Source organism: Miscanthus floridulus, chromosome 2 (assembly GCF_019320115.1).
Source record: "Miscanthus floridulus cultivar M001 chromosome 2, ASM1932011v1, whole genome shotgun sequence".
Lineage (NCBI taxonomy): Eukaryota > Viridiplantae > Streptophyta > Magnoliopsida > Poales > Poaceae > Miscanthus > Miscanthus floridulus.
Window position 1 is genome coordinate 130866342 of NC_089581.1, and position 14189 is coordinate 130880530.

Genomic DNA, 14189 nt, shown 5'->3' on the forward strand with positions numbered 1-14189 from the left:
ATGTTAGTAGAAATAAGTATTTGATGGTGTTGGGCTCAAGCAACTAACATACTTAGATTCAAAGCACAACATTGGCTAGGATTACATTATAGGTACAAAGAACAAAAACTACAACACAAGTACGTTTCCTAACGCGAGGGTTTACAAAAGAGTGAATTAGGATCCACTCCCCTTAGGCGAAACTACAACACATTTCGTAAATATGAAATTACACGAAAGATTACACAACGTCGAACACTAAAATACACCGGGATTTAAAGTTACATGGTCAAGAGCAATCTAGTACAGCCAAGGCTTACTCCAGAAATCATGATAGACGAGGGCAATGGAGAAACAACAAGATAATGATTATCCAAAATATGGCGTATGACCAACAGATCCAGAAATAGGAGACTGAGAAGTCAAACATCGTGAACCCTAAGACCAAACTAATCAACGATAGACTTAAATTTCTTCGAAAACCAGATCCCTTCTTCTCAGATTACACCATCACCTCTGTCAGACGAACTTAGTTTCACAATGATGACTAGATCTCATAGCTCTGCTTCAGATTCGAGAGGGATGGGAATGAAGAAGAAGAGCAAGGATCAAGGGTATCTTATAGTGACGAACGAAGATGAGGCGTAGCGCACCAAAAGTAGAGACAGCATGGATGGGATACACTGGCGGTTCACGTTGTGGGGATAAAGTCGGTCATGGCGCATTCCCTGCGCAAGCGAGCAGAGGGGGGAATAAAGGAGAGGAGAGAGGGTTCGCTCGACGAGGAAGGTGTGCGGGCGGTCGTGTCCCCAAAAGAAGAAAGAAGGGAGGGGGTACGGTACAGGGACGAGGGCGAGGATCAAGAACGGACCAGAGGCCACGAAAAAGAGAAGCACATAGTGCACAAGAACGACGAGTGCGCCACGATGTCGTGGCCATGCGAGGACAGGGTGCTAATGGGCCCGACACCAACGGCGTCCATGGGGCACGCGGTGATGGCGACCCGGCTTGCGTAGCGTGGTCGACCTGGGCATAGTGCTTGGGACTTGACATCCACTCAGGCTTTTCTAAGCACTTCCTACTACCCCAAGGCTAACTTTCCCCAAGTGTTCTTCTTTCCTTTCCTTTCTTGTCCACAATATGCGTCAACCTTTGTATGAAGTGAGATCGCAACATATATGCTTCCTCTAAAACCACCTCCTCTTGTTTACTTTGAGAGAACACTATTTTATCAATCCGTTGTGGATTTCCCATTCAAACACCCGCATATTTGTATCAAAAGTGGTATGGCGGTGTAACTTGGTAAAGATACTTGGTCAACAACCTCGATACCAGCGCGTGCCGAGCAGCGTCATCATGTGGCAGCTGTTTCACAGGGGCCCTCGGTTTTGTCGCGGCACCATAAGCTATTAACAAGGCAACTACTACCAACTTACACGCAATAAAAACAGTGGGGTCATAGACCACAGAATCAGAGGAGTATTGCATGGGAAGATTCAAACAAGGGTTCCTTTCGCAACAAGGGACACAGACTTCAAATCCAACAACAGATCTAATTTAAAGAGATTCAAGTGTTCTGCTGGGACATCCACAATTAGTCGATATAGTGTCCTATGTTATCCAATCACGGCTAGTCTGCTGGCATCCGAATGGTAATTTCTCTTATAACTCACTTAACATCGCCCTTGAAAATCCTAAGCACGTCTAACGAGACTTAAGGTAGATGGACACAATAACACAGCAAAATAACTAAAATGCATATTCCGAACGTCCTTAGCTGGTACAACATACAAACACTTACTCTCCCATTCTCGACACATCGTTCACCTTTCCTAAGATCGGACTACCTCAACAACTACGGATGAAATACAACGGAAAGATTACAATACCGGTGGACAGCGACGAAATACACTACTAACTATGGGTACTTCATCCCAAGGCAACTAATCTACTTTGGACCACACATCTTCATTCCCGGGCTCGTTGGATTCTTCTACCGCCCTAGCTATGGATCTGCCTCCTCTCTTAGCAATGGCTGAGTGAGAGGAATCAAGGGTTCTACTTTTGACACTTTTCGAGGGTGGAGGTGCTGGCGGTACTGCAACATCGGTTCTCCTTCTTTTCTGACGGCTGGACAAAGATCCCCTCCACGATCAAGGGATCCTGCCGTTCAGCAGCCAGCGTCCTCCACTTGGCCTTGGTGACAAGGTAGGCCTCTCCTAACTAATTGATGGACATGTCAATCTTCAGCCTCCTTCAGAGCTTCCGACATGGCAGTCTCTCGACTCATCGGCTGCCGCACTGGCATGCGCTTCGGCACGCTGCACCTGGAGCATCCCGAAGATCTCGGTTTCCTCGGCTCACCGAAGGCACTTCCTTAGCTCCGAGGCTTACCGGTCATACTGCTTATCCAGAGCAAACAGATACGTGGTCAAGTGCACCACAATAGGACTATCTTCTTGCACATCCCGCCCTTGCAAAGCCTCCATACGAGCCCTCTATGCCCGTCGATTCTTTTCCAAAGGTGAAAAGAACCTCATGGGGGTATGGGCAATGAGCTCTTCATAGATCTGACAAAAGTAACACAAGGCTTTGCGGGCCACAACCTAGTAGGTGTTGACGAAACAAAACCCAGTTGCGGTCATATTCCAGGCTTCAGTGATGTCAGGAAACCATTATTAACAGAGGCGGCAATTCAACGCGCCCATCTCTAAAAATAGTTGCATTAAAATAACTAATCCATATGAACTTGGATGAGACAAACTTTATATTAAAATTGTAAAGAAATACATCATATTAGCAGTACTCTAATAATAATAAAACATCCCGAATAGCAATGGGGATACACTTTGAGATTATGGTAGTCCACTGTTACAACGAACTGATCGGGCAAGAATGCCAGCATGCCCATTCATTCCACATGATCCCTGTATAATATCTAGTTCCACTTGGACACTTCGTACAAGTTGGCCTAATCCAATCTATTCCTCTCTTGTCGAAGGAGCCATTCCTGCTGAAGGCCTGTCTACGAAGTACTCCGGGTGTTTCAAGTTCACACCATGCTGCAGAGAGAAGTCTCATGTGAGTATCAAGGTATATAAGATCACAAATGGAGCAAAAGCTAATGTGGTGGAAAGTAGTCCAGTGACCATGACCAGTAGTTACTATGAAATGAATGGAATATGACTTAACGGAGCTGAAGTTCCTAAGCCTAAACAGGATAAAGATTTCACGAATTAGGTTACATTTATCAGTTACTCCATTCTTCCAACAATGATGCCATGAGATGTTATTAAGTATTAAGGAATCTGGAATTTACTGGAGCTTCAAATTAGAGGTACTACAGAAGCACACCTTCAAAAAATCAGGATTTTCACCAAATCTATTTTCTAGAAGGATGTCTGGATGGTGGATGCTGAAGAATTTCTCTATCAACATCATGAACTTTGTATTTGAAATAAAGCACAAAAACAATGCCTTTGTGCAAGGTTTGGATATAACATAGACTTATTTTGGAATATAAGAAAGAACAAAAACACCATCATCATGCTTAATAGAACTGGTATGGTACTAAATATACACTGATTGATTACTAAAGGTCAACCGGAAAAGATAATTTACTGTGGACTGAAGATATACCACAGTTTTCAACAGCCTTAAGAGTTGTGCTAATCAGACTGCAAGATTTAGGCAGGAGAAAGGAAATTCCATGTTCCTGCAGGGATTGTACTGTTTTCAGTGAAATTCCTAGGTTCTAGATTCCAGAAGTGCTTACTTCCATGCATATAGTGGTCTTCTTGTCGATGGTTTTGCATAAACCTTTAAACCTATAAAGGGTATTGTCACTAAGAAGGTCAGAATATGCAATGTTGGATTGGCAATTTGAAATTTGATTAGCTGCTCCTTTCATTTACTGATTGCCATATCCACTATTACACATTTAATTTAATGGGAGGTGAACTGTGACTTCAGATTTTAGCAACATCCAGATCCCACTTTTCTTTCTTACGACAATGACAGCAAGGTTGACAGTTATAGTTTAATACAGGCAAAGAAAACCACACTAGTCTGATCTCTATATGGCCTTGCATATTTAGGTCCATGCACAGTATCAATAGCAGAAGATGGTGTGTACCTCACTCTTGCAAAAGATACAGGTCATATGGGCACTGGCGCACTGCCGCTGGGTTGCTGGAATTGATCGTATCTAGTCTAAAGGAACTCAATCATCATAAGATCTCCAACTATGCAGCACGTGATATTTGCTTAAATATCTATCCTGCATCGTTAAGTTTTTGTTCGTGTGGGCTGTTCTTAACTGCCGCTAACAGTTGGGTTTCCTCATGAATTTTTGGAAAATTGTGAGGAGCACAAACTGGATCTACATAACTGTTTAAGTTAAAGAAAATAGTGGGGTGATTCAATTTCAAGTCCTGACAAAACATATTGATGTAGTGTCCAAACCAAATAATGCGACCCTGACCGATTTCTCTCTCAAGAATACAGATCTGCCCAACTGGTTGGAATACAGACGATAGTAAATGGTAAGCTGCTGCCAACAAAAAAAGTAAAAGTGCAAACTGCAGATTTAAATGGAACATAGTTGTTAAGGCGTCGCTATACCGACGCCATATCGTCGTCATATCGCCGTGGCGTTTTTCTGGCTCTCGCCACGGCGACGCCACGGCTCCGGCGTGTATGGCGTCCGCCATAGCGCCGTGGCGTCCCCGTGGCGCCGATTTGGCGTCCTGTGTCGCCTTTGTGCGCTGTGGCGGGCGCAATAGACGGTGAGGGTGAGGGTGAGGGTACCTGTATAGGCCGAGTGGCCGATTGGAGCCCTCCGTGACCGAGCCCGAGACGCAACCGCAAGCAGCCCTTCGAGCCGCCGCCGCCGTCGGCCGCCGGGACGGTCGCCCTCTGCCCGCCCCCGCCTGGAAATCCGTCCGCTTCGCCCTCCGTCGGCCTCCCCCGCCCTCCGTTGGCCTCCCTCGCCCTCCGTCGGCCTCGCCATCACCGAGGAAAGTGAGTGTATGGCAGAGGAAAGGGAGGGATGGAGAGAGGGATGGGCTGGGCAGGATCCATCGGAGAGAGGGGCGGGCGAGCAGAGTCTGAGTGATGGACGGGGTGAGGTCTAGGGTTTGGACTGGTATTTATTTAAGGCCGAGTGCATCTTGACCGTCCATTTCGATCTAACGTCCAGGATGAGGCGGGCCTTTGATTTGGGCTGTGGTGGGCCGAATTTCGTTAGGGTTTAGGTCTAATATACTGCAGAGAGAGTTCTATGTCTTTTGTGCTACATTTACATTGCTATTTTGATTTGCTAATATTGTAGACTATACCTTTTAAGCTACATTTGCATTACCATTTGTCAATATAATTTCCTAATATCCTAGACTATAACGTATGTATTCGCCACGCCGATGTGTGTATGGCGTCGCCACGCCGCACGCCATAGACGCTGTAAAGGTGTGAAGGTGGTGGGTCGCCGCGCCTCGCCACGCCGCCGTAAAAACTATGAAATGGAAACATGGTTACCTCACGCAAAGCTTTAGAAAGATCATCCATGGTTAATACAAGACGTTTATCCTGAAAATAACATTTTTATAAAATGTGATAAGTAAGCAGTAAGGATACTAAACAAGATTTAACGCCAGGAACATGAAAAGTTCAACTGGTGAGTAAATACACCTTAGGCTGTTTGCTCTTATTGTCTTTGATAGGTGCTGCTACCCTGGCCTTGCAGTGCCTAGTTCAAGGGAAAGAATAATGTAATAGCAAAATTAGTGCACACAACTACAATGTGTATAATGCATGTTGCTAAGAAAATCTTAAAATAGTTTGCTATGCTATATAGTGAAGAGTAGAGTGTGTCATACACTGACAACACCCCCCCCCCCCCCCCCCCCCCCCCCCCCCACACACACACACACACACACAAAATAAGCAAACTTACGCAATATAATCCAAAAGAACCCACTCTCCCCTCACAATGAATCTGTTTTCCCACAGGATTAGTAAATTGATGTGATACATGAGCCTATCATGATGATTGATCAGGCATCCTTTAGTTAATTAGGTATGCTTTTAGTTGGTAACTCATCATGATGATGATACCAAAAAAATTCTAATTGGCCTGTTTTCTAATTTCAGTATGCTTTAGTTATTCATCACTTGATTAGCCAGGCCACATAAAGAATGAGCTCCATTGGTAATATAGTTATAGAATCTCCACAAAATTAGGCATACACTTTGTAAATGTATCTTGTATGTTTTAAAAAACTTTGAAGAAGACAATTGCATGTTACACTGTTACCCCCTTTGGATTTCCATTAAAAAAACCAAGCCTCAGCTGGTATATAACCTGTTTATAAAAGTAACGTGACTATGCAAAAATAAGGGGGGGATTATTAATATTTCTTAATTTTGCACGTTGTATGATATAACACGAAACTCTAAGGAGTCACGCTGAACTAACTGCTATTATACACTATTTGTAGCTTTAGAACTTGCCAACCCGCACCCTGCACGAGACAACCTAACTTTAAAATGAGGATAGGTCTCACAAATTGAGTAGTATAGGCACATCCATTATGTATCAGAACATAATCCTTTAACAAAAATGAATTCCTTTAATGAACAAGAACCTTGGGATGGAGTCAGTGGATGCAGAGGGATCCACGGAACCCTTGGCTAGTATAAAAAATTCCAAGAGAGATCATACTATATATTTTGACAATGAAGACGGGGTTTATTCTTTTCTAACAAGAAATATCCACCGGACTAAACCATCACTATGGTGGCATGGTAAACTTTGCGAGAGCAGCAAAGAGCGAACAATGTTTCAGCAAGTGGGAAGGTGATTGAGTTACAACCGGCATAAATGCAAGTAAGTGATAACTAGGATCATAACACATTCTGAATGGAACAGTAGAAACATGAAATGTTGTAACAATAGGAAAACGTTTGTCATCATTCCGATATTATTACATTGGCTGTGGATACGTGGTTCTTAAGGCAGTAAGGTGAGACCTACATCTGTCCCTCGTGTCAGTGCTCCTTCCCTCAGTCTATGTACCATGGATACAGAATTACGGATACACACATACGTCATTTTTCCAAATCTCAGTACAGGGATATGTTTTAATATTTTTTGAAAAGTGAATAATGGGCCTGCTTGGTTGGCTTCCAATTTTTTCCCAACCAAAATCATGCCAAGCCAAAATTTTTAGTCATCAATTGGTTCATTGCCAAAGAATAAAGGGCGTACCCAGTCCAGAGAGCTCCCGCTCTGTGCGGGGTCTGGGGAAGGGTGTCAGTGGCAAGCCTTACCCTCGCCTGTGCAATGCGAGAAGACCGCGACTCGAACCCGGGACCTTCCGGTCACAGGCGGTAAGACTCTACCGCTTGCACTAGGCCCGCCCTTCGTTCATTGCCAAAGAATATGGCACAAAAAATATGTAATAAGATATATACAATAGAGAATAAGAAGTAAATACAAGCACTGATGGGCCACAATAACTATTAGCAGCCAGCCCACTAACTCATTAGAGCCCAATTCAACCAACAGTTCATAAAGCAAAACCCTACCCTCTCCCCTCAATCTGTAATCTACCGATTCCTCACTGGATGCCGTTTCCATGAATCCTTCCCGATGCTACCGCGTTGGAGCAACGACGAGCCTGGCTGCTCCAAGAGCACGCCTCCCAGATTGAGGGCCAATGCCACCCCTTTTGAAATTGAGCTCTACTCATATGCAGATTGTGTACTGGTGCTGCCTCCTTCAGATCTTGCTATACAGTTGATCGGTGAAGAGCTGCGATGACCACAGGCGCCAGAGCCAATGGAGATGAGAGTGAGGGCAGTTGTAGGTGCAGCCTTGCCTGGTTCTCTTCATGCTCTTCCTTTCATTAGTCTCTCCCTCCCTTCATGGTATCAATGGCTCCAGTGCGCATATACATGGTAACCCCCACGTATCAATGGAGCATAGCTCCCTCTCCCTCTCTCTCCAGATGCGCCACCACTGCCACTGCCTGAAACTTCTCCTTCCTCCCACTTCTTTTCCCTTTCCTCACTGGTCTGCGCTCTCAAATCGACCACTGCTGCCATCCCCTTCCAGACTGACTGTGCCACGGCTGACTAGAGCAAGTTCTGTGCCAGCCACCGGTGCCGGAGCCAGCAGGGATGGCAGCAGCTCGGGTTCTTGGCCTTGATGGCCCCCTCCCCTCCCCTCCCATTCTTCTTCGGTTCTCCTTCCCTCCCTCTCTATTTGATCATGGCGACAGGGACGCCTAGATTTCCAGCAAGCCTTATCGCCTAAGCGACGCCTTAATAAACATGTGTTCGACGAATAATTTCACAAGTACATGCAATTAGGGAGGGATTTTGATTGAAGCCTAATAAACTTGCCGAACCAAACAAAAATATGGAATTGCGTATTGCACAGAAGATTTGCATTCATGTGGAAGAAAAGAATGATAATGTTTAATTCTTGAATATGCTATCAATGAAATTAAGAAGGGAATCCTTTTACTTTGTAATAACGATACTATGAATTTACTCACTGAAGAGAATCGCTAGCAATGTCTGATAGGAACTTCTGGGTGGCTACAGCAACCAGTCTCGTTCTGTAAAACACGAAATCAGATTATGTGTGCAAGAAATCAAGCAATTTGTGTTTTTAAGTTTTAATCCATGGCACTGATCAGATCTCAGCTTACTACTATCCATCAGGAAGAGAGATTGGAAAGAGGACGAGCACTCACAGGCGAAGGTCGGGGCAGTGGAACCCGCTGTGGCCGAGGTAGTGCTCCACCAGCTCGTCGGGAATCTTCCGCACCACCGAACCAAGCATCAGGGCTAAACCGCTGACAGAAAAGTAGAGAAGGCAAGAGGGAAGTGGCGGCACCATACTGTGGGGGTGTAGTCCATGAGGGATGAGAGGAACTCGGTGAGCGCAGCCTCGTCGTCATGCCGTCCGTCCCCCCCTCCACCCACTCCCGGACCCATGCCCCTGCCAGGGCCTCCTGCGCCGCCGCCGCCGCTCATCATCCTGGACCTCACGCCCTGCCGCCTCACTGCCCCCACCGCGCGAGCAGCTGGTAAGATTCGAAGGGTAAGAATCGCGAAGATCGCTAATAAGAAGGGGAGGAGCGGCGCTCACCGTGGGAGAACGCCCGCTGGCGGCGACCTGGAAGCTGCGATAGGTGTCACCGACGACGACAGCAGCTCGCGGCCTGCAACTGGACGTCTGGACCCACTTGTAACAAGAGGCGGGAGCCCAAATAAACGGCGAGGAGAGGGGCGGCGCCGATGAGGACGGGGACGGGCGCTCGCTAGGGTTTGGCCGCGGCGGGGTTCCCGTGCTGGCGCGGCAGTTGGCAGGCGGCACAACGTCAAGCCGGCAGCGCCTAGAAGCCGGAAGGATGTATGGCGGCCGTATTAATGGCGACCAACCCAACTACCGACCGCCTCGGCGTGCCACACAACCCAAGTCATCTTATATGCGTAGATACATGTGTAAGGACAAATGTTTCTGAATTATTTTCTGACGGTAAGAGGAGAGGTATTAAATGTATGTACCTGTTCAACTTATTTTTATTTGATAGGAGCATGAAGAGGAGGCATTAAATATATTCGTCTACTTTCGACCCACCCTGTGTAGGTGAAGATATCGAGTGCTTTTAAATTTACTGAGTGAATTTCTACATAGCATAGAGAGTCACTCGTGTATGCATAGAAATTTACTGCCTAGTATCTATTGATAGTAAATTCATTCATGTAAAGGAAGAAGGCATATGTGATGTAAATTTCTCATGTCATAGTAGCTTTTTTTATGTAAAGGACACGTAAAAGCACAGTGATGTAAATTCCTCTATCGTAGTAATTTTTTACATGCAAAGTATACCTACAATTTATATTGTCCTTGCATGTATGGCCATTCAATTTTTCATTTACTTCATTGAATGTGTCCACTTGCTTCATCTATCCACTGCCGAATGCACGGAGGAAGACCAGTTACGACGCGCTTCATCTGAGTCGTGAAATTTCTATCTAACGCACAAACTAAATAGAACGTACATAAACACCCTGGGAGGCCGCTTATTCGGCGTGCCTTTATATCTCATATATATATATATATATATTATGTAGGTACATAATAAAAGCTATGTATATATAGAAAATCCAAAATGACTTACAATTTAGGCCCCGTTCGCTTTGTTGAAAAAACAAGCCGAAATACTGTTTCGACTGGTTTGTTATGAGAGGAAAACACTGTTTCGATTGAAAAAATAAGCTGAAAAGTATAGATTATAAGATAAGCGAACATGACCTTAAAACGGAGAGGGTTGCATCTTTAGTCGGCATGTTCGTTGGTTGGTTTCTGGGCTGGCTGGTGCTGGTTTATTGTGAGAGAAAAATACTATTGGCTGACTGGTTTGGGCTGGCTGAAACCAACCAACGAACAGGCTGAGTGAAACAACTCAGAGTCGCCCAACAGGTACCTATATATTATTTATGACGAAAGGATACATTCTCACTTAATATAAGTTTCACTCAAAAACTAATAAATAAAATTTGTTATTACAGTCTTAACAACATAGTAGGACCCACTCTAAACTCGTGTTTTCCATGTTGTCATAACAAAAAGGAAAGCATCAGGAAGACCACAGAACGAATTAATCTAACGTAGTTAGTTCACCAATCTAGGTTTCAAGACCTTCTGAGTCCTCTCGACACCATCATGCATAACTTCTTTTTCCTCTTTCTGCAACAGAGCCCACATATATCAATCTGATGAGTAATAATACAACAGAAAGGAACTTTCCAAATAGCCCATGGAACCAAGGCAAGTCCAACATAAACAAACATCAGGCTCGTGGGGAAACAACTCGCTGACACATGATGTTAAAAATGTTATTTGGCACACTTTCTAGACCAAGAGCACATTATAGTACTCTACTACTCGAACAAAGATTCAAACCAACTGATCAAAGAAGATTGGTAGTTTCGTTTTGCAACAGAATGCATGCATCTTTTTTATGTACAAAACAGACATCTAGGAACCTATACAACGCTTTGTTGCTACATTTTCTTTAGTAAGAATTTTGTTCACTAATATTAGCCAGGTAGACCTTTAATCTTCCATGGTATCATATTTTCAATAAACAAAGATTCTGGAAAGGCAAGAACTACATTTTTAGGAACCTACACATTGACTTGCTGGCATCAATTTCGAAGTTTTAACATTTGTATGCTCTATCATTAGAAAGATATACGATTCTATTTTTCAATGCAACAAATTGTGCATCATTTGGACTTCAGAGCTAGAAGTTATGGCCATGTTGGTGGAGACTACACATGCTGTTGGTGGCTGCACGAGAATGAATGATGACTCCTCAAATACTCCACTAAGATGACCTTCCACTTGCTTTCATTTATGCTTATGTTCACACCCAACTAGGATAGATGTTCCTAGTATAAATAAACCATGTAATCCATCATTCGAAGGGAGTTGATTTTGATATGATATGAAAATTGAGCATGGTTCTTCTTTGAGAAAACCTGTTGAGTAATCTCCGGTGCTAGTTGAGTGATCTCCGAGTGATTTAGTTCTATCCTATCCACCACCACATATCCTTCCGCAAGTTGATCCTTGACAAAATTGCAGAATCAATGCTCTGAGACAACAAGAGGTCACATAAACCCTGCAATCACCATTCCTCTAATATTCCTAGTGCAAGAAATTGCTAAATTTTACCGGAATTCCATCTGTCTTGTAATATAGTGTATTTTACAAAAGTGAGGACAGATTAAGAGAGCACACAAAAGGTGCATATGCCCTCACTTTATTTCCTAATTGGATGTTGCCATCAACATAATTACTAGTGATTGGTTGACAAATTGAAAGTATTTAATTCAAAACCAGTTTGTATCTCCTAGAATCCCTCGCTGATGAAGTACACAGGGCGCTGCACCTTGAGGGCGTGTCCCTCTTCCTCCCGCTCCACTACCAGGGCGGCGCTGACCACTTGCGTGGTGGCCGCTATGTACAGCAGAAGGGATTCTCCATCAGTTGGAGGAACCAAGATCGAGGCCCTTGTTAGAAGCAGTTTGACCATGTCAAGTGCCTCCTGGGCCTCGGATGTCCACTCAAAGCGGTCGGCTTTCTTCAAGAGTCGATAAAGGGGGAGACCTCATTCGCCGAGGCGTGAGATGAATCGGCTGAGTGCGGTGAGGCACCCTGTAACTCGCTGAACCCCCTTTATATTCTGAATTGGGCCCATTCTTGTGATGGCCAAGATCTTCTCCGGGTTGGCTTTGATGCCACGCTCGGAGGTGATGAAACCAAGCAGCATACCCCTCGGGACCCCGAAAACATACTTCTCGGGATTGAGTTTGATGCCATTCGCTTGGAGTTTCGAAAAGGTCTGCTCAAGATCGGCAACGAGGTGGTTGGCCCGCTTGGACTTGACCATGATGTCGTCGATGTAGGCCTCAACGGTCCGCCCGATGAGGTCCCCGAAGCATTTGAGCATACAGCGCTGGTATGTTGCCCTAGCGTTCTTCAGACCGAACAGCATTGAGACGTAGCAGAACGATCCGAAGGGGGTGATGAAAGATGTCGCGAGTTGGTCGGACTCTTTCATTGCGATTTGATGGTAGCCGGAGTACGCATCAAGGAAGCAGAGGGTTTCGCACCCCGAGGTAGAGTCAACAATTTGGTCTATGCACGGTAAAGGAAACGGATCCTTTGGACACGCCTTGTTGAGACCCCTATAGTCAACACACATCCTCCATTTTCCGCTCTTCTTTCGTACAAGAACAGGATTAGCTAACCACTCTGAGTGGTATACTTCCTTGATGAATCCGGCCGCCGATAGCTTTGCTATCTCTTCACCGATGGCCCTATGTTTCTCCTCATTGAAGCGACACAAGTGTTGCTTCACCGGCTTAGAGCCTGAGTGGATCTTTAAGGTATGCTCAGTGACCTCCCTCGAAATGCCTGGCATATCCGAGGGTTTCCACACAAAGATGTCTTTGTTGCCGCGGAGGAAGTCGATGAGCGCGCCTTCCTATTTGGAGGAAAGCGTGGTACCAATGCGTACCGTCTTGCCCTCGAAGTTGTTGAGATCTATGAGGACCTCCTTAGAGCCCTCTGCCGACTCGAATGACCCGATCGACTTCTTGGTGTCGGGCGCTTCTTCGGTGACCTCCTCCTTAAGGGCGGCGAGTTCCCCGGAGGCAACGATCGCTGTGGCGTGGCTGCAACACTCGACCTCGCACTCATAGGCGCGCTGGAAGGAGGTGCCGATGGTGATGATCCCATGGGGGCCTGGCATTTTTAGCTTGAGGTATGTATAGTTGGGGACGGCCATGAACTTCACGTAACATGGACATCCTAGGATGGCGTGAAAGGTTTCGGGGAACCCAATCACTTTGAAGGTGAGGGTTTCAGTCCTATAATCGAACTGATCCTCGAAGGTAATGGGCATATTGATCTACCCAAGTGGCATGGCCTGCTTCTTGGGCACGATGCCATGGAAAGGTGCTTGGGTTGGGTGGAGGTGCGTCCGGTCGATGCCCTTCTTGTCGAGCGTCTTGGCATACATGATGTTGAGGCTGCTGCCTTCGTCCATTAGTACTTTGGTGAGTCACTTTGGGCCGATGATCGGGTCGACCACAAGAGGATATCTCCCCGGGTGTGGGATGCTATCCAGATGATCGGTCCAATCGAAGGTTATGGCAGACTCCGACCACCGGAGTAAGGGAGGTGTGGCCGGTTGGGCCGTGTAGACCTCACGGCGTGCGGCCTTCTAACGACATTTGGAGTCATAGGTTGCTGATCCTCTGAAGATCATAAGGTAGCCGTCCAACATTAGAAAGCCATTGTCCTTCTCCTCAGCGTCATCCATGGTGGGGGTAGGGTCCTTTCCTTGCTCCCCTTTGTTGGAGCCTCCAGACAAAAACCACCACATGAGGCTGCAGTCATTGAGCAGATGCTTAATCGAGAAGGCATGGTTCGGGCATGGCCCCTCGAGTAATTTCTCGAAGTGGTTCGGAGTGCCCTCCGTGGGCTTCCAACCACCCTTGCGGTCAGCAGCGGCCATGAGCGAGTCCCCGCGTCGTTGCTTCTTGTTCTTCCTTTTGGTGGAATGATTGGAGGTGCCTTCGCCGACGCCCTCGTCCCATCTTGCCTTGCCCTTGAGATG

At 45.8% G+C, this 14189-nt stretch overlaps 1 protein-coding gene across 4 annotated transcripts; it reads right to left on the bottom strand.

The window, feature by feature from the left end:
- Positions 1 to 2721: 2721 nt before the first annotated feature.
- LOC136530100 (transcription initiation factor TFIID subunit 10-like) lies at positions 2722 to 9460 on the bottom strand. 4 transcript variants are annotated; one of them, XM_066523050.1, is made up of 8 exons: positions 9140 to 9459; positions 8890 to 9074; positions 8742 to 8806; positions 8541 to 8603; positions 5668 to 5725; positions 5515 to 5565; positions 3755 to 3806; positions 2722 to 3041 (listed from the first exon to the last, which is right to left on the bottom strand). In XM_066523050.1, the coding sequence occupies exons 2-7, from the start codon at positions 9025 to 9027 to the stop codon at positions 3801 to 3803; spliced, it is 381 nt and encodes a 126-aa protein (XP_066379147.1). In that variant the 5' UTR covers positions 9028 to 9074; positions 9140 to 9459; the 3' UTR covers positions 2722 to 3041; positions 3755 to 3800. The 4 variants fall into 4 exon arrangements, with proteins under 4 accessions (XP_066379147.1, XP_066379145.1, XP_066379144.1 ...); XM_066523048.1 differs by lacking the exon at positions 3755 to 3806 and having other exon boundaries at positions 8890 to 9053; positions 9140 to 9460; XM_066523047.1 differs by lacking the exon at positions 3755 to 3806.
- Between the last annotated feature and the right edge of the window lie 4729 nt (positions 9461 to 14189).

Bases quoted from the DNA above. Each gene is read 5' to 3' on its own strand.
- LOC136530100 (XM_066523048.1), bottom strand. From the start codon at position 9,027: ATGATGAGCGGCGGCGGCGGCGCAGGAGGCCCTGGCAGGGGCATGGGT. The intron at 8,604-8,741 runs GTGAGTGCTCGT...CGTGTTTTACAG, and splicing joins CACTGCCCCGACCTTCGCCT to AACGAGACTGGTTGCTGTAG. The intron at 3,042-5,514 runs GTAACCATGTTT...TTCTCTCTGCAG, and splicing joins TTTCTAAAGCTTTGCGTGAG to CATGGTGTGAACTTGAAACA.